This window comes from Drosophila biarmipes, chromosome 2L (assembly GCF_025231255.1).
Source record: "Drosophila biarmipes strain raj3 chromosome 2L, RU_DBia_V1.1, whole genome shotgun sequence".
NCBI classification, from domain to species: Eukaryota; Metazoa; Arthropoda; class Insecta; order Diptera; family Drosophilidae; genus Drosophila; species Drosophila biarmipes.
In genome coordinates, this window is record NC_066612.1 from 22059373 (window position 1) to 22086880 (window position 27508).

At 37.5% G+C, this 27508-nt stretch overlaps 1 protein-coding gene and 1 long non-coding RNA gene across 4 annotated transcripts; one reads left to right on the forward strand and one right to left on the reverse strand.

Moving 5' to 3' along the window:
- On the reverse strand, nt 1-27420 carry LOC108025772 (adenylyl cyclase X E-like). Of its 3 annotated transcripts, XM_044094242.1 has the most exons (12): nt 27228-27420; nt 27034-27174; nt 7112-7271; nt 6281-7058; nt 5706-5806; nt 5297-5654; nt 1644-2088; nt 1230-1591; nt 1082-1176; nt 870-1021; nt 674-809; nt 1-617 (listed from the first exon to the last, which is right to left on the reverse strand). In XM_044094242.1, the coding sequence occupies exons 1-12, from the start codon at nt 27297-27299 to the stop codon at nt 49-51; spliced, it is 3369 nt and encodes a 1122-aa protein (XP_043950177.1). In that variant the 5' UTR covers nt 27300-27420; the 3' UTR covers nt 1-48. The 3 variants fall into 3 exon arrangements, with proteins under 3 accessions (XP_043950177.1, XP_043950178.1, XP_050740749.1); XM_044094243.1 differs by lacking the exon at nt 27228-27420 and having other exon boundaries at nt 7112-7231; nt 27034-27121; XM_050884792.1 differs by lacking the exons at nt 5297-5654; nt 5706-5806; nt 6281-7058; nt 7112-7271; nt 27228-27420 and having other exon boundaries at nt 27034-27131.
- Nucleotides 15204-16696, forward strand: LOC127010603 (uncharacterized). Its single transcript, XR_007763336.1, has 2 exons — nt 15204-15587; nt 15649-16696. It is a non-coding gene; the product is annotated as an uncharacterized LOC127010603 (long non-coding RNA).
- Nucleotides 27421-27508: the final 88 nt, after the last annotated feature.

Sequence of the window (27508 nt, forward strand, 5' to 3'; positions counted from 1 at the left end):
TAGCAATCATATGAAGTAGAATTTATTAAAAGTGGTTTAAAACCCCATTTAAATATCTTGTAGGGTTTGTCTGGAAATGTTACCAAGACCATCTAAATTATCTGGTTTAGAAAAGGTGGTTTCCATTGATACAACTGAGCTGCGCTCAACATGAGTGGGAACTCGTTTCGGCTCCGTAGTGATAAAGTTTAGGCTGTCATCAATTCCCACTAAAAAGGTCGGGATCTCTCCACGCCCTTTCACAAAAGTCAATCCGCGGTATTGGCAGACGATGCCGAATTCGTGAAGAATTCTAGCGGACTCCTCTGTCACGTGGATGTTGCCCGGTAATCCCGTCGTCTCCATCCTTGAGGCCATGTTGACCGGATTGCCCCAGATGTCGTAGTGCGGCTGCGAAGCGCCTACTATACCGGCCATAACCTCTCCGCTGGAAATGCCGATGGCTATCGACCCGTCCGTAATATTCCGATCTCCCGGAATGCTTTGGTATGCCTGATTACACTTTGCCAGCGTGCGCATCAAATCCAGGGCATATGAAGCCATCACAAAGACCACTTCCTCGCGGTCCTTTACGCCTTGCTCTATCAAAAATCGTACATTACTCCCGTCGACGGTCCCTAAAGTGCAACAAATTTGGAAGTCATTAGTTGGTCTGGTATAGGATTTCTCTTACCAGTCGAGTTCGCGTCATTTTTCATTGTTTTGCTGGTGGTACCGGCAAAGTTGAGGTCTAGTCCACAAGCTGCCATATATGTGCACCCGACTACTTTGATTTTCTCAACCGAATAATATTCCTTGTAGAACAGCAACTGTATCAATGCATTTAAATTAAATATGGTACAATATAGTAACAAGACTATCTGCCTTACCAACATATCGAATTCGGCTATAATTTCATTCAGTATCCGCAAACTTCTAAGATCCATTTCAAAATTTACTAACATGGCAAACATAACCGAAACCATTTGATAATTTTCATAGTAAAGTTCGTGCTTGGCTAGTGAATTGATGTAAACGTCGACTGCATGATAAAGAGGATAATTTACAACAGTTTATGATTTTATACCGTTTGGAGACTTACCGATATGAGCGGGAAGAATGTTGTTAAGGATAATAATAATCGAGTGGTTTGTTAAGTTGGCGTCAGCTTCCTTCTTCCTTAACTCAACGCGCCAGCTTAAGAAATCAGAGTAAGTGAAAGTTTGTGGCATAAAGTCTCCCGGACTCACTGGAAGTTTACTTTATTGGTGAACTCCAGTTGGCGCTCCTTCACAACCATAGTTAGCAGGGTAATGCATATTAGCAGGGCATGTGCGTACTCTGCGGGAAAACTGGGGTTCGTCGTCACGCTGTGATGAAAGACGAATTCAAACTGGAAGAAAATTATCACCAAGTAACCGATCGTCTCCAAAATGGCCATTGTAGTCTTCACCACGATCGGAATACTGGCGAATGTGAAAGTCTGGCAAATCATCAGGGAGACCATGTTAGTTGCAACCCAGGGGTGGAAGCATATCTTTGTATCTTGCTCATAGTGAAAGAGTCTTTCCTCGATAAAAGCCATCTCGAACTCTTCGCGGTTGCAGGACATCTGATACTTCAATTAACTTTTGTTCGTCTTTTTGATCGGCAAGAATACTCACCACAATGAGACACATTACTGAAAATCCGGATATCACTAGGAAGAGGTATATGCCAATGCGGATGCTCGGACTCCTCAAGATTTTCTCGTGCACACGAAATATAATGCAGCTGATGCGGCTGTAGTTATGAGGCAGGTTGCCAAACTTGGTCCAGCAAATCTTTTTGTACCACGCGATGAAGGTCAAAATGGTCTGCACTATCGTCACTATGGCGGGCAAAATCATACACGTGGGGCATATTATTTTAGTGTCCATTAGTTCAATGTACACCAGACAGTACCCAACGCACAAGGATAGAAGCATGCTGTACTTAAACAGATAATCGGTTTGCTTCAGGTATGCTTTCTCCACATCGGGGTCGTGGTATTTCAGGCAGAAGTTCAACTGGTGATAGAGTGGCACCTTTACTCCTTGTTGTCTATACATGCCGTACAAGGTTTTAGGACTTTGATACGGGAGGGAAAAATTTTTAAAACATTTATGTTTTTCGTAATTCATAATTTGTTGAATAAGTTAAGACTTATTGTAACAAGTTGTGTAATAAAAGTAATTTTTTTTAGGTTTCAGTTAGGAGTTTGCAACCCAGGGATAGAGACGTGTTTCACCCCATAAAGTATGTTTATTCTTAATCAGCATCACTTACAAATCGACCTGCCATGCCCGTCCGCCCGTTTCTACCTGATGAAAATAGAGTTTAAGTCCCCAAAGGAATAATAGTTTAAAACAAGAAAGAAAGTTAGCTTCGGCAAGCCGAAGTTTGTATACCCTTGCAGTTATAAGAAATATTAAACTTTAGTAACACCATGTAACATTTTTAAGGATTGTTGCTGACTTCAGTGATATTAAAAAAAAATTATTTCATTCTTATTTTTATACCCTTGCAGAGGGTATAATGATTTCAGTCAGAAGTTTGCAACGCAGTGAAGGAGACGTTTCCAACCCCATAAAGTATATATATTCTTGATCGGCGTCACTAGACGATCTAGCCATGTCCGACTGTCCGTCCGGTTCTACGCAAACTAGTCTCTCAGATTTTAAACTATCGTATTGAATTTTATCAAAATCGGACGACTATATCATATAGCTGCCATAGGAATGATCGCAAAATTAGTGGTAAAATATTATGCAAAAATTATATCTTCGGTGTATCAGAAATTTGTATACCCTTGCAGAGGGTATAATGATTTCAGTCAGAAGTTTGCAACGTTGTGAAGGGATGTTTCCGACCCCATAAATGATATATATTTTTGATCGGCACCACTGGACGAGTTGATCTAGCGATGTCCGTCTGTCCGTCAGTCTGTCCGTCCGTTTTAACGCAAGTTAGTCTCTCAGTTTTCAAGCTATCGGGCTGAAACTTTCCCAAATGTCTTCCTTTTATTGCAGGTAGTAACAAGTCGGAACCAGCCGGATCGGACAAACTATATTTTATAGCTCCCATAGGAACTACCGGGGAAAAATTATAAAAAATTATATCTTCGGTTTTTTTTAACTTATAACTTGGGAAAACATTTTTTAATTAGTTCTGAATTTCGAATTAAATTTTATCAAAATCGGACGACTATATCATGTAGCTGTCATAAAATAATATGAAACAAATTATAGCTTTGGTGCTTTTTGACATATAACCTCCTAAGCTTGGAAATAACATTTTTTAACAGACGACTATATCATATAGCTGTCATAGAAACAATTGGAAAATTGGTGGGAAAATAATATGAAACAAATTATAGCTTTGGGGTTTTTTGACATGTTATCTTATAATATTAGGAATATAATTATAAGTATTTTAAGGAATTTCGAATTCAATTTATTAAAAATCGGACGACTCTAACATATAGAACCAAAATTTTGACTGAAATATATGTAGGATCGCCGGTGAATAGTCCAATTACAACACGAAATAAAGTTTAATGTTTAATTTTCAAATCCTCGAAACACGCCAAATAGTCCGTTTCCGGTATAGCCATGAGCTCCCTCCTCGATTCCGCTTCTTTTTTTTTTCTCTTCAATCCATTCGAAACGCGTTCCCCGGAGTGGTCTCTTGAGTTTTGGGAATAGCAAGAAGTCACAATGAGCCAAATCAGGAAAATACAGTGGTTGCGGAACGAAACGCGTCGAATTCTTAGCGAAATAGTCACGATGAACGAGTGCAGTGTGCGAAAGTGCATTGTCGTGATGCAAAAACCAAGAGTTGTTGGCCCATAGTTCTGGATTAACATTCCTTATTAACAGTTTGGCCAGGTGGACGGAATTCATAGTGCACACCTCCACGAAATCGAAAAAAACTTTCATCATAACCGTGATTTTTGAACGACTTTGACGTGCTTTTTCCGGTCTAGCCTCGGTTTTAGCACGATACTCGATTGATTGGTCTGTTGTTTCAGGGTCGTAAGCATAAATCCAAGTCTCAGCGCCTCACACACATCAACGCGATGACTTTTTTGCACAGATCCTTCTGATATTCCGATCATATCAGTAAGGTCTCTAACAAACAACCGACGATTTTTGAGCACTATTTCTTTCACTTCATTGACGTGTTGGTCATCTGTTGACGTCGATGGAGCGCTCCAAGTCATCAACACGTTCCCGACCCTCTTTGTACCACTTATAAACATTTTTCTGGGACATGGTAGAATCACCAAAGGCCTTGCGCAACATCCTCAACGTTTCCGTAGTCGAAATTTTATTCCGCAAACAATATTTTATGGCACTTCTCTGCTCAATTAAATCAGAAATTGTAAGAATCGGCAAATGCGCTCTTGAACGTTTGGTAAACACAAGCGTAAATATATTACATTGACATAAAATTACCGCCAGATGATATTAACACTCCTGCCAACTCAAAAAAAAAAATTACTAGTCCGCCTAAAGCCTGCGATTTTTAAATTGAAAATTTACCTTACTTTTTGCCCACAATAGTAAGTTGTAATCGATTTAAGATATGATGAAACCGTAAACGCAAATCTTCAGGAGGACATCCAAGAAATGTAGTGTTTAGTAGTGTTCTCTGTACCCAAGGTTTTTAAAACTCTGCTCATTACACTAAACTTCAGTGTTACAAGTAGTACTTAAGAATAAATAAGTTATTAGCGCAGCTTGTAGCTCCAGGAATAGAGCTCGTTAACCTCAGCGCAAACCCGTTTCGCCTGTGGTCCGGTACCGCAGTAACCATCGTCACCGTGCCTGCGACAAGAGTATACTACCGTGTCGGGGCGCGACCCAGAAGAGTATACTTTATTTAGAGGAAGGAAAGTACGTTACGGAAGGAAAGTACACGTTACTTAGCCAAGGAGACTGGGTACATTTTTTATAAATTTTTTAATGGATGATCTGTTTTGAACCATTTTTCCTGCTGAAAAAAAGACCTGCGCTAGAATCTCTAGATTACTCTACAAGTCACAAGGATACAAATATTTATTTAAAATCTTTCTTAATATGAAATCTCCAATATTATGAATCCAAAAAGGTTGAACTTTAAAGAACTGGTCAAATTAGGGGCCAGGATCATGATAGGTCATTAACATTCTTTTTAATAACTCTTTAGGAAAATGTGGGATGAGCGATTAAAAGATTTTTATCATGACCCTGGAGAAAGTGTCCTCAACCCAAGATTGTTGACTTTCTTTCAAACTGAGAGCATCAATACTTACTTAAATGCACTGACCGGCATTTTTCGGAACTCTTCCCTCAGCTCAGCATTGAAAATCGCTTTCAAGCTTTCATTATTCTTATTACTTAGCCTTTGTCTTGATCTTATATTAAAGAGGGAGACAGCATGTAGTTCACCAAAACTCTCGTCACTTTCATCCCCATATTCTTGCAGGTCTTTTCGAACTATATATGTACTTATTCGGTATCTACTCAGAAGAGGATGATGCCTTGCCTTTTCAGGACCATCTTCAATGACGTAGCGATGTTCACTCAGATTATTCAAGGTTGCACCACTGATGTGCACGAATCCCGCTACTCCAGTGGATTCCAGAATATTGGCAATTGTGACGTCCAATCCTAAAAAAAGTGGTTGCCACAAAAATTCGTGGTGCAGACTTGTCTTCTTACCCCATATATCAAATTGAAGCTTTGTTTCACCAATGACTCCAGCGAACAGATTCCCCGAATGAACTCCAATGCGCATGTTTATGTCCAAGTCATGCAAGTCACTAGGAAAGCATAACCAATGAATACAAAAAGTTGGACGTAAGTAGGATACTAAAATCCAATGTTCTAACAAAATATTTTTTTTACAAGTATAAGGAATTGTTTTCGACCCTATAAAGTATATATATATTATTTATCAGGATCACTAGCCGAGTCGATGCATACATGTCAGTCCGTCTGCCTGCCCGTCCGTTAGAACGCTGTGATCTCAGAAACTATAAGCGCTAGAAGCTGGGACTCGACATGAAGATGTTTGAGGTTCTGGGCTAGAGCAAGTTTATTTCAGTTAGTTTCATGTCAAAAATGTTCAAAACCGGATTGTCCATTACAAAGTTTGGAGCAAATCAAAAAATCGAGGCTAGGTGGCGCCGGGGCAGGTGTGTAATTGTGAAGAATCGCTTCGCTGCATATCTTCATCTCCGTGGTATTGTATTTGGTATTCGAAGTATTTGATAGTCCCATATAAGGTTACTTACCGTACTTCCATGATTTCGTCGATCATACATAGGCCTAGGGCCACACAATTACTCGCGTGATCGGGATCGGGGTCCGACAATCCCGCCACACAGTAGTAACAGTCTCCCAGGAACTTGATGCGCTGCACCTTGAAGCGAAAGGCAGCCAAATCGAATCTGCCGTAAAGGTCGTGCAGAACCTTCACCAACTTCTCCACCGTCAATGTAGTGGTCAGGTGGGTGTAGTTCACCACATCTGCGTACAAGATGGAGACATCGGGATGGATCTGGATGGCCATGGCACGTTCCAAAGCACTCAAGGAACGGATACCGACCCCTCGCTTGGTCAGGATAATCCGGTTCTGAATGTCCTTTTGCAAGGGCTCCGATATCTGCGGCGGCAGGATGGAGTCCAGCAACTGCTTCTCCTGGATTCGTGCGTTGCGCAGCCAGAGCTCCTCCTTGATGTACTGGTGCCGGTCCAGGAACGAGGAGCGCACTACCGTGTCGTTAATCACGCGGTAGAATATGCCCACCAGATTGAGGCACAGATAGTGCACCAAGTCCATTGACATTCCGCCGGTGGAAAACAGTTGGGACACGAATTGGATGAATCCGTCGGACAGGAATTGCACATAGTATATAATGTATAGGACTGACACTAGTACTGCCAGCAGGACTGCACCGCTCAAGAAGTGAATAGGCAGGAAGATGTATATCATGTATACGATGTAGGTGTCGTAAAAAGTACCCAACAGCCAGTTGTGAACGTAGTGGTGGTAAATTGATTCTGTTAGATCTATTAGGAACATTTTTAGCATGTGAAATTAAAGGGAGATAACGCGGACTTACCTGCGAGTACCAAAGTAAGGGAGGCAACCATTGAGCTAAAAAACATATACCAAGTGTGCTTCGCAATAAAGCCATCGCAGAAATTAACACTCAGTACTAATAAAAGGACCAAGGAACTTCCTACGGTAAGAGACACATCAAACTGGACAATCGACCTCCGCTTTAAAGGTAAATATATATAAAACAAGAAAGGAAGTTAACTTCGGCAAGCCGAAGTTTGTATACCCTTGCAGTTATAAAAAATAATCAACTTTAGTAACACCATGTGAAATTTTTAAGGACCCATGCTGACTTCAGCGATTTTACAAAAAAAATTTTCCTTATTTTAGACCATTATTTTGACATCTGGAGTGGGCTATTTTTATTAAATTGAATTCGAAATTCTTGAAAGTATAAAAAAAATATGTCAACAAGCCCCAAAGCTATAATTTGTTTCAAATTATTTTCCCACCAATTTTCCAATCGTTCCTAGGAAAGCTATATGATATAGTAGTCCGATTTTAATAATATTTAATTCGAAATTCAAAACTAATTAAAAAATGTTATTTCCAAGCTTAGAAGGTAATATGTTTAAAAACACCGAAGTTATAATTTTTTGTTATATTATTTCACCACTAATTTTCCGATCGTTCATATGGAAGCTATATGACATAGTCTTCAGATTTTGATAAAATTTAATTCGAAAGTCAGAACTAAAAAAAAAATGTTATTTCCAAGCTTAGAAGGTTATATGTTAAAAAACACCGAAGATATAATATTTTTAAAATTTTTTCCCCGATAGTTCCTATAGGAGCTATAAGACTTATATATATAAATAAATATAAAGAAGACTTTTGGAAAAGTTTCAGCCCGATAGCTTTAAAACTGAGAGACTAGTTTGCGTAGAAACGGACGGACAGACGGAAATGGCTAGATCTACTCGTCTAGTGACGCTGATCAAGAATATATATACTTAAGGGGTCAGAAACGTCTCCTTCACTGCGCTGCAAACTTCATTCATTCATTTGTTTGTTTCATATATCAAATGTTTAATTAATTTACGTTGTAAATTTGGGATTTCCCACGATAAAATTTGTAGGGCTCAAAAAAGATAATGTTAAAACATCATACTTATTTGTTAATTATTAAAAATAATATTATTAAAAATGCCGATTGGCGGAAAACAGCGACTAAGATTTTCTTTTTAAGTTTTGACAATAATTTTCTTACAGACGGGTATGGAAGTTATTATTCTCTGAAAGGCTGCCAACAATTAAAAATTTTAAGTATTTATAATCTTTTGCTACTGGCCAAAATGTATATAATAAATACAATTATTATTTGGTTAGGTCAAACATCAATATTTTTAGCCAATGCGCAAAATTTGTATATATAAATGATCTTTTAGTCCAAATGTTAATTTTTAAATCATGCGTGATCTAAAATGTTATCCTTTTTTTCTGGGAGTACTTTTAGCGGATTTCACTCATGAATAAAGTTATATTTATCTTGTTTTGCAGAAAGCTAAATACTCTGCGCATCACATTAACGTTATAACCCAAATATATTTTCAAGTTAATTTATTGAGTAGAGAAAATTACGGTTGTTGTATCTCATTGAACCTTCGAAAAATCAAACCATTTCATTTCATCAAATCATCATTTCTATGAAAATTAATTAAAGCACGATTTATAAACAACATCTACATATTTTTTTAGATTTGACAGCACGTGACAGTTTTTGTCGATAACGTGTTGGATAAAAGTTAAAACATATTTTTTTCCACTAAACGTAGAGTAAAAAGGTTAGATTCATCGCAAAGAGTGTAACAATTATAAGAAAGCTATTTACAAATTTCTTCGCTTTATCAAAAGCGTAAAGCTAAATTTTTCAAAAAAGGCATTCGAAATTCTAGTATCAAACAATTTATATTTCAAGAGATAAGATATGTTAAAAACACTGAATAAATATTTTTTTGTTATAGGAAAGCAAGATTTAGTTGTGCAATTTGGTTCGTTCCGACTGCCTGCAACAGACTCGTCTAGTAACGATGTTCAAGAATACATTTTTTTCTTTGTGGGGTCGAAAACATCTCTTTCACTGCTTAGCAAACTTTTAAATGAAATAATTATATACCAATTTCAGGTTTGAACGTCATTGGGAAACTAAATAACGTGGTGTAATGTTGTACACTAGTCGAAATAAGTAATTTGACGAAACAAACGTTAAATTACTCGTAACTTGAACTTGCTTCGTTGACCTTTTTGCATTAATAGAATAGGAAATTTAAAAGCCGTTTGAATAATGCACTACTTTTCTTAACCAATTCAGTACTTTTTGAAAATTCCGAACGAAAATCTAATTTTTTTTATTTTTTTTCCTTTTCCTAAAAACTTTAATTTTTTGATTCAAAAAGTTTCTCCAAACATAACACAACACAAATGTTTAATTTCTTATTCAAAATTGTAGATTGTATCCTGCCCATATTTATACGACACCTCGACAATTTTAGTTTCGACCCTCGTAATAGAATGGGAAAGCAAAAGAAAGCCAAAATGAGTATGAGGAACGAAAGCTGTATTAATTCTGATCTTCTTATCTCTGGTTGCATCTTGCGTTTTCAAGTAGCGGTAACAAAAGCTCAAAAGCTACATTTTTGCTATGCCTGCAATTGTAACAAAATTATAAGACACTTTTCAATTTTGTTTGATTAGAGCGACAAGTGTGGTTTAAATTACTTTGTATAGTATTTCTGAGATCAATTGAATTAATTTTGAATAAAATGCCGGCTGGGCGTTTATTGTCTGAGGGCGAGAAAGGTAGAATTAAAGCCTACAACGATGCAGGCTTTAATGTGAGCGAAATTTCGGGGTATCGACATATGTATCTCCGCGCAAAATGTCTCCGCTGAACAATAACGACATATCTCCGCGCGGAGATTTGACGTTTTGAAAACGACATTTCTTCGCCGATTTATTAGAGACTCATCTTACACTTGAATGAATAATGTATTATGTATAATATATACGTACATATACATGCATATATGTTTGTTATTAACATATGTAATTATATGTATTTGAACATACGTATGAACATACACATGTATAATTATTTCAACAAAAATATATGAGGGTTTTCGACGCTCAAATTGAACAGCAGAGACAGCGACCTTAACAGAAATCTGTTCAAATAACCAGCGCGCTATAACCACTTGGCTAGTTTCCAAGCTCGATTACCGCTATACGTTCTGGTTTCGCCTCTTGTTGTTGAGTATAGCCTATTTCCACTGCCACTCAGTTCTTTTACGTTCGAACCGACTTTTTTTCCTATGGGTTTTTACATTGGGCGAACGTATCATTCGACCTGAACGAAAAAAACCGAGGTTTTTTGGTGCAGTGGAAATAGGCGATACTACTATTGCTTAATCTGGTCACACCTGATGGCAGCACTGATGAGTATGTACCCACTCATATGTATGAGTGAGAACGCGCCAGAATTGCAAAGTTCTTGGTATCCCATTTTTTGCTAGTATGTTAAGTACACTTTTAAAAAATTTGGGAAATTATATATATATATAAATATTTATATATACATTTGCAAAGCGAAGATCACCGAGAATTTTTCGCATACGCCAATTCCGTTATTTCTATTATATTGAACAAATTTCTATAACAGTAAATAAACATGCATTTTTTGGGGTCATAGAAATTTTGTTCAGTGTGTAATACTATAATAGAAATAACGGAATTAGCGTGTGCGAAAAATTTTCGTTGATCTTCGCTTGAAAATGCAATCAATCGATTCCGGGCTTTCAATAAGTGTGCGTTGTCGGTTTTTTAAGAGCGAGTAAAATGGATTTGGACAATATCAAATTTGAGTTTAAGGAAAGTAGCCGTGCAGGTTGCTCTCAATTATTATATACTCCAAGTGACCAACAAATTTAAATAAAAAATACACAATTAAAATCGAATGTGTCGTTCAAAGGATTCCAGAGCACGGGTTTATTAAAGTGCAGATAGGGCTCAAGTCTTTTCCAATCCTGAAAAAATTAACCATATTCATGGACCACAAGGCCATGAAATGGAAAAAAATCGAAGTGCTGTCGCAAATAAAATTGAAGTGTCAAACCAATTCCGACGACACCAAAAAAATATTTGATGATGTTCTAGCGAGGTAAGTACACATACATGCACGCATACATTATTATTATTATTATCTAATGCTAACTTATAGTTAAAACTTTAAGCTAACAGTGGGTTTATTCTAGAGCTATAGCAACAAAAGGCCTTAAGCTCGCTTATGGTAATTTAGTAGTGATGATTATATTTTACAATTTATTATATCTTATATAATGTGTTCGAATTATTAAGAAAGAGTAAGATTTTCTGGGTATTGATTAAAGTAGGATTTGATATAATGTGGAAAGGGCTTTGGGAGTTGAACGATGCAGTTCTTTGGATAGTAAGGGCGGGGTATGAGGTAATAATATGGGTTAGGCTTATTGGGCTGATGTTGCACAGGAAGCAGATAGAGGAAAGATTTTTATCAATGTAATGCGCATTGGTGAACTTGGTGTGTCCAAGTCGTATTCTGTTAATAATAATTTGTTGTCTTCTATTCATTTCGTGTTTGTGTGGGAATGTTAGGGGTTTTACATGTTGGTACCAAGGAGATGCTGTTTTTATCAGTTCATTATCTAAGCATTGTTTTAGGTGGCGAGCGATGTCAGTAAAATTGTAGTTAGGGGTGTATATAAGGGGGGATTGAAGGCTAAGTTTGACAAATGAGTCAGCAGTTTCGTTGCCTTTTATTCCTATGTGGCTAGGAATCCAAATAAGGCTTATTTTTGGGAAGTTTTTGGTTACGATGTTTCTTGTTAATGTAATGTAGTAGGAGTGTTTATTAAGGGTTTTAATCGAGTTAAGGGAGGAGAGGGAGTCGGTGCAGATTGCGTGTTTTCCAGACTTTCCTTGACAAAGTTTTGTGGCTTCTAGGATGGCAATGATCTCGCTTGTATAGGAGGAAGAGTACATTGGTAGTAGACCGGATTTTAAAAGGTTATTTTCATCAGTAATACTGAATCCCGATATACCATCAGCCTTAGAACCGTCAGTATATACAAATTTGTGTTGTGGGTATGAGGATTGTAAGGACCTGAAAAGTTGTTGGTAAGTTGTTGCAGGGGTATTTTGTTTATTATGAGATGACAGACTGGTGTCGATAGCTTTTTGTATGGTAGTCATATTAAATTTTTTACAGTTACTGATTCGGATAGGAGAAAGGGGGAGGGATAGGTGGTTGCATGCTAGGATTATTCTGTCTATGGTACTAGGGTATCTGTATTTTCTTTTATGTGGCTTTATTAGTTTAGTTATATGGGTGCCGTGGGTGAAAAGGATATTTTTACTTAATTTGGCTGTAAGGAAGTTTCGTTTTTGTTCTAATGTGTTTGTTTTAGTTTCTAGTAATAAGTTGTTTACTGGTGTGGTTCGGTAGGCTCCTAAGGCTGCTCTTAGAGCTGCGTTTATTGTTGTTTTTAAGCAGTTTAATTTAGATTTGGGACAATATCCGTAGAACGGCAGGCAATAATCGATTTTAGAAATGAGGATAGATTTAATAGTATTGATAAGAGTGGTTGTGTTACTGTTATATTTAAGGAAGAGAGATGTTTAATAATATTTAGAGTTTTTGATAGTTTAATTTTGTAATATGGGTGTTCCAGGTGTATAAGTTGTTAATAGTAAGTCCTAGTATTCTGAGGGAGTTTGTACTGGGAAGATTTGTGTCGCCTGTACGGATCTTGGCAGAGCAGTTATGTTTTCTTCATATGTGAAGGACTTGACATTTTTCTTTTGATAGAATTGATCCAGAGTACGTACACCAGTCGTCTATTTGAGTAAACAGGGTTTGGAGGTTGGTAGTGGGGTTTTTTTGTTTATTGTGTTCGATTATAAGATGGAAATCATCGGCGTATGCTGTTAGTTTTATTTCTTTGTGTAAGGAGATAATATGGGAGAGAGTGTTGTAAGCTATGAGAAAAAGAATTACTGAGATTGGAGACCCCTGGGGTATGCCATTGTTAAGTGGGAAAAGGCTTGAAAGGTTGTTGCCGGATTTTATGATTATTTTTCAGTTTGTCATAAAGTTAAGGACATAATTTGATATGCGTTTGCCTATTTTCCATTTCTTCAGCTGGTTAATTACGGAGTGGATGCCTATTTTGTCAAATGCCATGTTGAAATCAAGAGAGATCAATGTGACGTGCTTCTTGAGGGAAAGGGATCTTGTTGCTATGTGGTCTACTAAGAGTAGACTGTCTCTAACAGATCTTCCCCTTCTAAATCAAATCTGATTGCTGTTGATTAGGTTCTTATTTAAAACAAACCACCACAGTCTCTTGGCGATAATCTTATCAAGCGTTTTGGCTAGGCATGAATTTAGGGATATCGGGCGGTACGATTTGATGTCTGTTTTGGGTTTTTGGGGTTTTAGGATGGGAAGTACAAGGCTATGTTTGTAGGCTTGAGGGATTGAGGAATCTAGGATTGAGTTGAAATGGTTAAGGACTCTGTGTTTGAATGATATGGGGGAGTTGTTGATCATAATGTATGAGATGCGATCTAATCCTGGAGTTTTGCCTTTCAAGGAGTTGAGTGCGCTGCTAAATTCGATGAACGAAATGTCCTTTTCTATTTCTAGTGCAGTTTTGGAGGGTTGGTAGTCTAATGTGTGGTTTAAGAAGAATTTATTAGTGCGAAAAGTTGGAGAAAAGTTACCGTCGTCGGCTTCTTTGGACCAGGCAAGTCCAAAAGAGTTAGCGATTTCACTTTGGGATGTTCTGGGGGTGGGGAAAGAAGGGTCGTTAATGCAGTGTATGTGCTTTGTGGGGTAAAGGCCGCAAAGGCGTCTGATGTTGTTGCTGGAGATGAGAAGGGACTAATATCGGATGTGAAATTAAAAATAGAGATTCGTTTGGCTTCTCTAATGGCTTTCTTTAGTTTATCGTTGGCTCTTTTGTATTCTATTATATTATACGTAGCAATGTTACGTTTTAGTATTGACCATTTAGACGATTTGGCATTCTTCAAAACTGATAAGTTTTGATTCCACTACGGGACTGTTCTAGGGAATTGAAAAGTAGAGTTCTGGGGGATTGATTGGTGCGCGCTGTGGATAATAATTTTTCTTAACAAAGCTGCTTCTTTATTGACATTTTCGCTCGGTGGCTTGTCAATAGAATTGATACGAAAAGATTTTCTTTAAGTTAAAGGAGGATTTGGAGGTGTAGGATGAGGGGGAGGCATTAAGGTTCATTGAGATTAAGATAGGGAGGTGATCAATTCCGTAGAGGTCGTCTATTGTTTCCCAGAGAAATTCTGGGGCTATAGTGGATGAAGAAAAGGATAGGTCTATATGTGTGAAAGAGTTGTGAGTGGAGAAGTGGGTGGGGCTTTTGTCGTTTAATAAAATGTAATCTGAACGGTCTAGGAATTTGGCAATAATATTGCCTCTGGTATTAGGGCTAGGAGAGCCCCAGTAGGGGTGCCAACTATTGAAGTCTCCGAGGACTAAAGTGGGTGTGTTGTCGAAGCAGAGGACGTTTTCTAGGTTACTTCTATTAAAGGACTTAGTTGGAGAAATGTAGACTGATATTATGTTTAGTTTAAGTTTTGTATCTCCAGTTTTGAGACTCCAGTTGCTTCGAAGTCTTGGGTGATTGAGATTTGTCTTTGAGATATTGAGTTATATATCAGTAGAGCTGCGCCCCCGTAAGAGTTGGTGCAGCATTGTTGGTAGAGTGTGTAGTTAATGGGAATGGGTAGAGAGTTAAAGTTGGTTATGTGTGTTTCTTGTAGGGCAAGAATTAGGGGGTTAAAGGTCTTAATCAGGGTTTGGAGTTCAATGTAGTTATTTCTATATACATGGATGTTCCATTGAATGTTTTTAAGCATTAAATGTAAAGAAAAGGTGTATTACTTAGTACTAATTTGAGTGATTGAGTGCACGCATACATACAAGAATTAGTATACATATATATGGTAAATATGTATATTTATTCAAGAACATGACGGTGTGTGTGTATGTATTATTCAGAAATTGATAAACATAATTGAATTTAATATTTTTTGTTTCGTTTTATAATAATTTAGAAAAACAAATGGAGAAGAGGAAATAGAAATAAGTTATGATACGGTGACTCGCACTCTACAGCGAAAAAGACAACCCTTTCTTCCAAAATCTCCAATTACTTCCGAGGACGTGCGTGATTAAAAGTACCATGAACCATTTTGGCATGACAAAAGGAAATTTTCCGAAAGTTTTTTTTAAGAAATTATATGCATCAATTTCATTTGCCTATTGTGTATTTGCGTCTGACAAGGTCATCACTTTGATGCAAGCCAATAGTCATTTTTTAATAGATGCTACATTTAAAGTTTGCCCTTTCGGGAACTTTAAGCAACTGCTTCTTATTTATGTTAAACACATACAAAAGGTGATTATTTTATTATTTGTTTAATTTTATTTTTTCTTTGACATTATTATTTATTTCTTAGATAACACCGTTCCTATTTGATTTGATGACTCGTAAAACAGAGCTCTGTTACCAACACCTATTTACATATGTTGACTCAAATATTTGCTGTCTTAATGGTGCATCATTTATATCGGATTATGAGAAGGCCATGCGCAACGCTTTGAAAAATTTGCATCCAAATATGAATTTCTTTGCTTACTGGTTCCATTTTACCCAAGCATGTAAAAAAAATGCAATCAAAACTATTGGTTTGGAGAAAATGCTTTCGTGCAATAAACATGCGTATATGCTGTTTATGAAATTTCTATATTTACCTCTTTTACCGGAATGCAAGATTGTTGAAGCATTTAGTCTTCTTGAAGCTCAAGCCACAGCCTTAGATAAGATGTTTTCGCCCTTTTTAAAATATTTTAAGAAGCAGTGGCTTAAGAAGGTAATTATTTCCAGGGACTGAAGAGAACCGGTACCGGTACCGAAACCGGAACCGAAACCCTTTCCTTTTTACGGATCCGGAATCGAAACGAAACCGAAATTTTAATTTTCGATGGAACCGGAACTGGAACCGGAACCGATTATTTGGCATACTGTGGAACCGAAACCGGAACCGAAACCGATATTCTTTTTTTGAGAATGAGTCTCGGATTTTAAATCATAAAATATTTCATTATAGTACAGTTCTAACAGTGCTCGCAATAGGGCAATTGACGAACCAATCAGATTGCTTCTCACAAATTACGTGATAAGCTCAACATCAAGTACTCAGAAACTCAGTTTAGTGTGCAACGCTCTTGGACGCAATAGGAGTGTTTCACGTGATGGGGCGTACACTACAAAACAAAGATCATGAGCATTATTTGTATAATGCGGTCCAGAATATATCAACATGCAAAATATGCCAAATTTCCATCAGAGTAAGTTTCAAAAATTATAAATTCAAGTAGGAAGTAAATTCAAAATCGATCACAATTAATTTCACGAAACCCTATCGAATGTTGTCGAAGCAATAATGCGCATTACGAAAACAGAAGTGAGATAACGACAAGTGAGATAATTTGTTTTGTTTGTACTATGTATACATCGAGGAAAATAAAGAGAATTACGAAAGTCAGTCAAATGCAAAGAAAACATTTTGTTCGATTGGAATAAAGTTTGTGTGTCTTTGTTTTGGTTCAAAATTTTTGGAAATTCATGATATAAAGGTTATCAAATTAATGCAGCACCACGGTTTTATATTGCATTATTTTTGTCTTGAAGGGAAAGCATGGGAGCAACTTGCAAAAACATCTTACATGTGTGCACAGCTTTGAACCGAGCTACTTTTGCAAGAAAGGACATTTAATTACTATAAAATCAATTTTATGTAATGGTTTTTGCCCGTTTTTGCCCCTTTTCGAAAAAACAATACATGTTGCAGGTGTTTATGAGGTTTCTCATGCAGCGCTCCTCGAAGTTTGGGAGGAGAGCAACCGGAAAGACGACGCTGTTAGAGGTTTTATTATAAAACGAATAACAGAAAGCGACAGGATTGACCTTTCTCAAGAGCATATGGGGGAAATACTAAATAAAGTTAAGTATTTCATTAACTATGTTAAGAGAAACTTACCGAAATGCAATCGTATTAGGGCGTTTTAAATCAGTTCACTCACGATGGCTTGATTCAAAAATGGTTATACGCATTGACAAGCAACCAGTCACTTTGAAAACTGGGAGAAAAAAGTCGAATTATGAAGATGCAGGACCTCGCCTTAAAAGAAAATTAGCATCTGAGCTGGCTTCAGAAGAAGCTCATTCAACTTCTCTCCTTTTACACGCTGCCTCAGTTTCAGCAAAAAAGTCTAAGGAACCAGAAATCGCCTTTTTATTAAAGAAAGCTAAAAGCAGTGAAGACATAAATGATTTAAAAAAAAAACTTAATATGAATGAGCCGATTCCAATAAGTCCTGATAGTGCACTGGCATTTTTTATTTTATTTTATTTTTTTTTTTTTTAATTAACATCTTTATTTAATATAATCCAGGAACAGATCTAATTAAAGCCTTTAACCTAAATGTTTTCTTAAGTAAATAATCTCTTAAATATAAATTATAATTAGTTTTCAACTTGGTATATAGGAGTAGATCAAATTACGACTAGTTTCAAGTAAATAATATATTCATATTAGTCTCTTAGGAGCAGCCCAAAATGTCTTCTTTTGAGCCTGCGAATTGGGATAGCCCCCTGTAATCTCCGGGCTAGACGATTACGGTGGGCAGTTAGACGGTCGTTGTACCTGCTTGAGAAGAACGATATTTGGTCTTCAACAAGACTCAGGTTTAGGTCATTGTGAAGCGTTTGGCCGCTAACGAACCACTCACAGCCAGTGATTTGTCTTAATGTTTTGTTCTGGACGGTTTGGAAACGTTTTCGGTGGGACGCAGCCGCCACTCCCCAAATTTGGATTCCATATCTCCAAGTTGGTGCGATGATTTGTTGATAAATGTGCCGCTTGCATCTTAGAGATAGTTTGCTTTTCTTGTTTAGCATCCAGAATAATTGGTTCCGCTTTAGGTTGCACATTTTGACGACTCTGGCAATATGTTCTCGGAAGGTTAGGCGTTTGTCCAGTGTGAGGCCTAGGTATTTCGCCTTAGTCGCTTGCTCTATGTCCACATTATTAATGTGGACCACCGGAGTTGTTTTTCGGCGTAACGTAAAGCAAACGTTTACGCATTTGCTTTCGTTGATTTTGATATTGTTCGCCGTGGCCCATTTCTCGAATTCGTTGAGGTAGGTTTGCAGCGTTTGTGAAGACTCGGTCTCACTGTTCGAGGAGCTGAGAAAGCAGACGTCGTCAGCGAAGCTGGCCAGCAGCATTTTGCTGTTGTCGTAGGTCATTTCTTCATAGCTTGGCTTGGGGATGTCTGCTGTAAAGATGGAGTACAGTAGCGGTCCTAAGACGCTTCCTTGGGGAACGCCAGCTGCAATGGCAACATTTGCAGAGATTGCGTCTCTGGACTGGACGCAAAAATCTCTGTTTGTGAGAAACGATCTGATGAGCTCAAACAGGTTGGCTGGCAGCGCTGTTTTGACTTTGGCTAGTAGTCCCGGGATCCAAACTCTATCAAATGCCTGTTGTATGTCAAGAAAGATGCCGTTGCAGTATTCTTTATTGTCGTAGGCCTTCAGGATGTGATTGACTACACGGTGCAATTGCTCAATCGTACTGTGGCCGGCTCTGAATCCGAATTGGTGCATTGGGATAGTATCATTGTCTTCTAGGTGTATTATAAGTCGGGAAGCTATCAGCCTTTCCATTACCTTCGATAAAGAGGGCAGGAGGCTGATAGGCCGGTAGGAGCATGGATCCTGTTCCGGCTTCCCTGGCTTTAGAATCATACTGATTCTAGCACTCTTCCATTTTTTGGGAAAGTATTGCACTCTAAGTATCGCATTGAATATCAATGTGATAAGTAATAGTGCTCTCTTGGGAAGGATTTTAAGTACTGCGTTGCTTATTAGGTCATGACCTGGCGCCTTTCGACTTTTGAGGGTACGTATCATGTTTGAGACTTCTTCCAGACGGATATGTCTTATTGGAGGTGACATCTGGAAAGGGCGCTGTAGTATTTCGTTTATTCTGTTGATATCCTCCTCGGATGCGAAATTAAACGCAGTGAATCTGTCGCCAAGGTGTTCCGCAAATGTTTGTACTTGCTCTTCTAAGGAGCGACACCAGTTACCATTGCTGTTCTTCAGAGGCGTAACTTTCTGTGGCATTCTTTTTACTTTTTTGGTAAAGGACCACATATTAAAAATGGAATCATTAGAATAGTCCATATTGGTCAGCATATGTTCGAATTGCGCATTTTTCAATTCAGCCATGGCAACGTGAAGCTCTCTGGCGCATCTATGCCATTGAGCTTTATCCTCAGGACTGTGCGTTCGAATATAACGTCTTCTCAGTGCTCTCTTACGGACTAGAATCTCTGCAATGGTTGGGTCAATTCTATTCGAGTGGCGTATGAGGGCTCTGCCATGATTGTTTGCAGTGTACACGTTTGCACTCCTCGCCGCATTTGTCACGTTGGTAGTGAAGAGGTCTACAGCGTCGTCAATCTCAGCAGCAGAGTTGAGCTCAATGTTAAGGCGTATCGATCTACATAGTTCTTCCTTGAAAACAGCTACATTTGTGTGTTTGCTAAGAAGTTGTCTACGTTGAGTGCATTGTATGGCTTCTGTTTTTAATGTAGTGATGAGAGATAGGTGGTCCGATTCAAGGTCCCAGCTGTCTCTGATGCTTAGCTTGTCGTGTGGAATGCTGCGATAAATTGCAAAGTCTAAACAGGATGGTCTTCGATTTACTGCGCTTGGATAGTATGTTGGTGCTCCAGTCGCCAGGATGTTGGCGTTAATTGAGATGGCGCTTGCGGCAAGTAAGTTACCTCGGTGACAGGTGATCGCAGAACCCCACCATGGATGTTTGGCGTTCCAGTCTCCGCTGATAAATGACCTTGGGAAGTTGAAGTTAGCGAATATGTCATCAAATTCTGATTGAGTCCAGCTGAAGTTCGGAGGGCAATAGATTGATCCGATGAATATTTGTCCTATACATGTTTGGATTCTGGCACCCACGATTTGGACTTTAGCATGGACGATTGGCTCGATGGGAAAGTGATTGATCTTTTTGTTAACCAGGATTGCAGCTCCACCCCTGCGGCTGCCGTCAGGTAGATTTGAAGTGTAGACTTCATATCCAAATAGTTGAAGGTTGGATGTCTTCGTTTCAGTGAGAAGGAGAATGTCAATATTCTCTCTCTCCGCAAGGTGGCCGATTTCCGTCATTTTGCCGGCAGCACCTCGCGTGTTCCAGGTGAGAATTTTTATTTGGGACATTGTGTAAGTTGCGCGTTAATTGCAACCAGCATCTTCAGCATCTGGGCTTGCATGGCGTATAGACCCTCGATAGCTTTTGAGAGCGATGCAACTGCCATTTCTAGTTTAGATTCTTGTGCATTTTGCTGTTGTGACACATCTGGGAAAAAGTGCGCATGATTTTTTGCACCGTAGTGATGTTGCTGTTGAATGGCGTCCTGTAGCCTATTTGTTAGGTTTCCTGGTCGTTTGTTTTGTTTTTCCGTGATTGGATTTGCATTTCTGGCTATTTGAGCATAAGAAACTCCATTTTCATAATGTTTGGGTGTAGAGTTATTGTTTATGCTCACTTTTGGGGTTTTCTGTACATTTTCGTTCATTTTGAGCAATTTTTGATAGGATTTGCAGCCACGGAAGTTAGCTGGGTGATTTTCACCACAGTGAGTGCAAGTTGCTGGTGCTTCTTTGCTTCTGGGACAATCTGATGATTTATGGTAGTCACCGCAAGAGACACAGATAAAAGGTCTGTAGCAATATCTTGCAGTATGACCAAACGATTGGCATCTCCGACATTGCACTATGTCCTGTGCTTTTCTGGCTACTTCAAAACGGACGCGTTGGCGACATAGAGATCGTAGTTGGAGTATATCTTTGTTATTTAGATTCTTTTCTACATTAATGAAGAAGAGGTTCATCTGTTCACCGCTCTTGTTGCTTTTTGGGTTATATATTGATAGAACATTATGCCCCTGTCTGAGTAATTCCTCTTTGATTTTATCATGGAGCTGTGAATGGTGTAATCCTCGCACAACAACTCTGAATGGTTTCTCGTCTTTCAATTGATAGCAATGGAATTCAATTTTCAGGGAATTTAGTTGTCGTACTACAGCCCTGTAGGTGTTTGCGTCTTTGGAGTAGATTCTGTGAGTGGAGCCCACAGAGGATTTGATTTCAACATTTTCAAGATTTGTAACTTCCTCGATAGCGATAAGAAGTTCGTTCACGTTTGTCACGTCCATAAGAACGATTGGTGGTGGTTTTGGACTACCAGTAGAAGCAGAGTTTACCGTAGATGAATCAGTTTTACTTTGTACGTTTGCGTTCTTGTTATGTGCATTGCTGTCTTTAGCCTTAGAAGCGGTGTGAGAACGGTAAGCCGCTGCTGCAGCGCTAGTCGATGGTTCGTCCACACTATTGCAGTCCATCTCATCGTCATCAACTGATAGTGTTTCGAACCTGTTTGCTGACACAGGGTCACTGGGTACTAAATTTCTAATATCGGCACGTTTTCGTTGACTTATTGGTGAGTTCGATGACCCCTTCCTCTTCTGGCTCTGGATTTTTTGCCATCTGGGTGAATCAGATTCATTGAGGCCCGGTAGAGGGGGGAAGTCTATAGAAGTGCTTAATGCTTTAGGAGGCATAGGCGTTGAGCACATGCCACTGCTTATGCTGGGTGATGATGTAGTGTAGGTATATATTGGACTGTGAGTTATTGTCAGAGTACTGGTGATACAGGCTGCATTACTGCTTGATACTGCTATACCATATGAGTTAAGCTCGCCGCTAGTGGCCAGATTTTCTGCCAGGGTTAACTCTCCTGGAATCACCTCGTCCATGACGGCTTTTCTCAGAGCTTCGCCCAGAAGCATTGTTTCTCTGGTATTTGCCATTTCTCTCGATTTTATGCAAAGTCGAATGTAAGTCAATCACTGCTTTTATTGCCCCTCTTGTACGGCTGCGCGCAGTGTGAGGGGAACAGCGATGCCCTAGCGGGCCACAAATGCAGTCTTGTCGCACTACACTTATGTTGTTGTTGTTGTCCCACTGCCGACACTGCGCTAGACAGCGTCCGAATTTTTATGATCTGTGCTATTTTTAGCACACGAAGAATAGATAACAAAAGAATAACGCGTAAGCACGCACTTTGTTTTTTTTTTTTCCCCGCGACACAACTGATCTCTTCAAGAGCAGATTAGCGAATGGCATTTTTTATTGAAAATGGATTTACAAAGCAACAATATTTGAATATAAGAGCACTAAATACGCAACAAGGATGTGCTATTTTCCCTTCATATAATCAAATCGCCGAATCCAAATTGAAATGCAGACCACTGGAAATTAAAATCTGTGAAAAGAAAGCGGAAGTCTCATTCCAAAATTTGCTAGATCATACAGCTCACCGCATACTTGAAATGCAACAGGAAGTTTTTGATATTTGGCCAGATGCAACAGAATGCACTTTAATTGTGAGCTATGGGTTCGATGGGTCTACTGGACACAGCACATATAAGCAAAGATTTCAATTGAATGAATCTGTTGGCTTAGATCATTCGCTTTTTGTCACCACTGTTATACCGTTAAAGCTAATAGATCAGCATCATCGGGTTATTTGGATTAATAGGACTCCACAGTCAGTGAGATTTTGTCGACCTTTGAAAATTGAGTTCGAGAAGGAAAGTATTGCACTGATTTTAAAAGAGAAAAAAAATCTGGATGTGGAAATAGAAAACCTAAACGTATTATCTTATAGCTACAAAAGAAATATAATAACTGTAAAATACCAAAATCATATGACTTTAATCGATGCTAAGGTCTTAAACATTGTAACCGGAACCAATTCGTGCCAATCATGTCCGATATGTGGAGCAAAGCCTACTCAATTGCTTAAAACAACTGATTTTAACTCGCCGATTTTTAATGTGAAATCAGAAAATTTAAAATATGGGGTGAGTCCGCTACATGCATGGATACGGTTTATGGAGTTTGCTCTGCGAATTTCCTATAGAATTGAAGTAAAGAAATGGCACGTCAAAGGAGATGAAAAGCTTAAAGTATCCTTGCGTAAAAAAAGTATTCAAGAGAATGGATTGAGCTTGGCCTTAATGTAGATACACCAAAACAAAATGGAAGCGGTAATAGTAATGACGGAAATACCGCAAGACAGGCATTCTCAAATAGTCTACAATTTTCGGCTATCTTGGATTTGGATTATAAACTCATCTATAATTTTTATATTATTTTAATAGCTATTTCTTCTGAGCATATTATTGACTTATTTATATATGAAACTGTATTCTTGGTATCCAATGTCCCCAACCGTCTATAAAATATTGGTACATGGACACCAAATTATAACCCATTTTATTGTTCCAGTTGGTGTGCTTGGAGAAAATGCATCTGAAGCGCGAAACAAATTATACAAGAGCGATCGAAAGTCTCATGCCAGAAAATGCAGCCGATTAGCAAATATTGAAGACGTCTTTCATCGAGCACTGGACTCTTCCGACCCATTTCTCTCTACAATTTGTTTGAAAGAAAGGAAAAAAAAATACAAAAAGGTCCTTCCCAAAGAAGTCATTGATTTACTTGATGCTCCTGATCCAGAGCTATATATGACCGGAATGTCGGATGGAGAAACAGACGAAGAAGATTTTTTTTGTTTAGATAAGATTATTTTGGATTCAGAAATTGAAAATGAAAATTAGTTTAATAATTTAATGATAAAAATATATTTTATAAATGTATTAGCGTTCATTTGTGTTATTTTTGGGGTTGTATATAAGACGACTTTACTATTTATACGAATAAATACGACATAAGTGTAATTTTGTTTATATCGGTTGTATAGGGGCGGGGGGAAGGCGTTGTCAGAATAACACAAAATTTTTTTTGAAATTCTATTTTATCCTCCCTGATATTCGTGCAAATTTTCAGAATCTTACGATCATTTTTAGAGTTTATGCCAAAAATTTGGCCCTTTGGACCATAGTGTAATGGGCTCTTTTAGATATAAATTTATTAAAAAATTTGATAAATTCAATGCCTAAAAGGCTTTTTGAGGTAGGAAAGGCTCACGGTGGCCAAATTAATTATTAAATGACAGTTTAAACAGTAAAACATTACTTAAATCAAACAAAATTGAAAAGTGTCGTATAATTTTGTTACAATTGCAGGCATAGAAAAATGGAACCCAGAGATATGAAGATCAGAATTAAAGCAGAATTAATACAGCTTTCGTTCTGCATACTCATTTTAGCTTTCTTTTGCTTTCCCATTCTCCTACGAGGGTCGAAACTAAAATTGTCGAGGTGTCGTATCAATATGGGCAGGAGTGTATCAACAACCACATCCTTAATAGTATTATTAGTAACATTCAATTGTATGCAGTGACACGTTTGTAATATCAATACAAATCAGTTTTTACTTTTCTGCTTCCTGTATAAGAATACTAAAATTTGCCTTAAATAAGTACTTTTAAATATTTTTTTATGACCGTCAGAAACATGTTTTGAGGACTTACAAATGTATTTAAACTTATATAGATTTGCAACATCACCAAAAAGTCCTATTCCTGAACTCGATAAAAAAATTTTAGCAAAGTGTAGGGCATTTTTTTGCTGTTCAAGAAGTAAATAAATTAAAATTAGGCGGTTATCACGTGTATACAATTGAATATTTGATACTAACTATTGGCAAAATAAGATAAACTCGAAAGTTAAAGTGGCCGTGGCAATTCAGTGCAAAAATGTGTCAAGTACCGTTCTAAATACCATGAATACACATAAACTACTGTTGGGAATCCAAGTTTTAATGAAACAAATAAGCGTATTTTGTATTGAACTATGGTTTCTCTTATTTTAGCACATCACAACCAACCACAGCTTACGAGATCAGAAAAAATAAAGATTAGCCGCGTCGTTCACGCTTTAGTATTACCAGAGATCGATAACATCATAATGCTAGTTTTTGTATATTCTATAAATTAAATGGGGTTATTCAATAAATACGAAGGCGGCCATATTTTTTCTAATACATTTCGATGTTCAACTTGTTCACGTTTGATACGAAAACATATCAAATTTATAGCGTTCATAGCAATTTTATACGGATACATATCCACACAAAAAAGACTAGAAATAGAATGCTGTAATAGCTACTACTGTTACAGCATTAGTTATCAAGGACCCAACGTCTTAAGAAAAGAATTTGAAAAAATAAAATAAAACTACATTATAAATATATTGTTTTGCTTTTTTATGCCCTGTATCGCCTCTTCTTATAAGAATAGATTGCGAGTTAAAAAATTCTGATAGTATTAAAATATTGCTTTGTATTTTCAAGTCACAATTAAATAATTCACAAAAGTAAATAAAAATAATTATTCCTTGAGCGGTATAATAGTATTTCTTTTTTTTTTGTCTGCAGAAAGACTGTTGCAGTCCGAAAAATTAATGTAATTTATTTTAATATGACGTTTTTGGTTTTAGACGACTTTTTGGTGGACTGAATATTGAGCCTAAATATGAAATAAGTGGTACGGGAAAATTGAGAGACAATATCAATTGGAATTGAAATGACCAAATAAAGCGATTCTGCGGAATTTCCCCAAAGGACATAATACGTTTCGGGGCTAGGGAATAGAAGTAGTTGACCCTTCAAAAAAAGGAACGCTTTAAGAATGTGCTAAGATCTTAGTATTGAAAAATAAATAACAAACGTGAAAGAACATGTGGCTGTAATAAAAAACACCTCAAGTTTTTGAGGGTCAGTTCCATGGGGACCATGGGGCCTCGATAAATCTGAGCGGAAGAAACGTAGTGAAGTTCGGTCTCCTTATGCCCGTGAGAGTGAGTCCGGGAAATCTACATAAAAAAGAATAATTGAAACTATTTGCCCCTATTTGTCCCTCATTCTCTTTTACTGGTAAACTTAATGGAAATTTCATTTATCTAATTTTGATTTGGTTAATGTAATAATCCCGCTTTAGATTCATTATTTGAAACTGTGGACGGCAGTTCACGCATTGGCGAAACGTACCAGGAGGGTGTGCGAAAGCGACTACTATATACTATATGTACACGAAGAACTGAAAATCTAGGAAGGTATTGCAAAATCTAACTCTAACCATGTTAAACATCTAAATACATATAAGAAATACAAATACAAATACTAAATATGTACCACCGTATGGATAAAAGTACTTTTATTTAGATTTTTTTTTTGTTTCTCAAAAAGGGCTCTAAGTGTAAGCTCTCAGAACTCCACATTTATCAGCTAAGGACATCTAATATTTTTGGTGCGTATCCATACTCTTTTTTAGGGTCTTGAAATCATTTAAATTGTTTTTAACAGTTTCACATAAGAAATTTAAATTCGTTGACTTTTGGGAATGTTTATAAGTTATATGAATGAGGTTAAACACAAAAACATCTGATATTAAACAAAACCCCCTTTTAACGAGGTAAGAATACAGTGACGATAACACGTTCGACCACAAAAGTTGTGACATCAACTTTTTGGACTAAATTTTGTATATCTTCTTAATAAATACATCTTATAACATTGTTGGCAAACAAATCATGGGATTAAAGGCGTTCCGCAACGTGACAAGCTTGAAAGACGTAATCACCGAAACCACGGTGGAGAATCACTAATGGTTTGCGTAGGATTGGTAAAAGCTTTTCAGCCTATAAATCTTTGTTTTCTTTGAATTTTAATTTCGATGTCAACTGGCTATCAATTCAATACATTTCTATTTTAAGCAACTTACCTCAATGGTAGTTAACAGCAGCGTACAGTGCACAGTCGTGACGAAAATATGCAGAACAAAGAAAGAGAATAGGTAACTCTTCCAAAGGCGTATTCGATACAATCGCAACTCGTTTTCTAAGCCCAACTCCGCACATTTGGCCTAAAGATTAGATTTTTTTAAATGTAAAAAAGTACAAATTTATTAAAATTTACCTTGAGGTAGCCAGGTTCCCACATACGTTCGCGCGCATAGTTAAGCTGGCATTCACCTCGAGGCAAAGGCATTTTGATATTTTAGTTTAAGATTTTGAACTGATTTTGAATGTCAACTCGATGTCTTCTATATTTGACATCATCTTTAACAAGAAAGGAAATAAAGAAATACTTAACTTTAGTAACATGTGAAATTTTTAAGGATTGTTGCTAACTTCTGATATGAAAAAAAATATTTCATTCTTTTTTTCAGACCATTTTTTTGACATCTATATATTAGA

Coding starts and splice junctions, on each gene's coding strand:
- LOC108025772 (XM_044094242.1), bottom strand. CDS start 27,299: ATGCCTTTGCCTCGAGGTGAATGCCAGCTTAACTATGCGCGCGAACGT. Junction 5,807..6,280: donor GACGAAATCATGGAAGTACG/GTAAGTAACCTT, acceptor ATGCTTTCCTAG/TGACTTGCATGACTTGGACA. Junction 1,022..1,081: donor CATTCTTCCCGCTCATATCG/GTAAGTCTCCAA, acceptor TTTATCATGCAG/TCGACGTTTACATCAATTCA.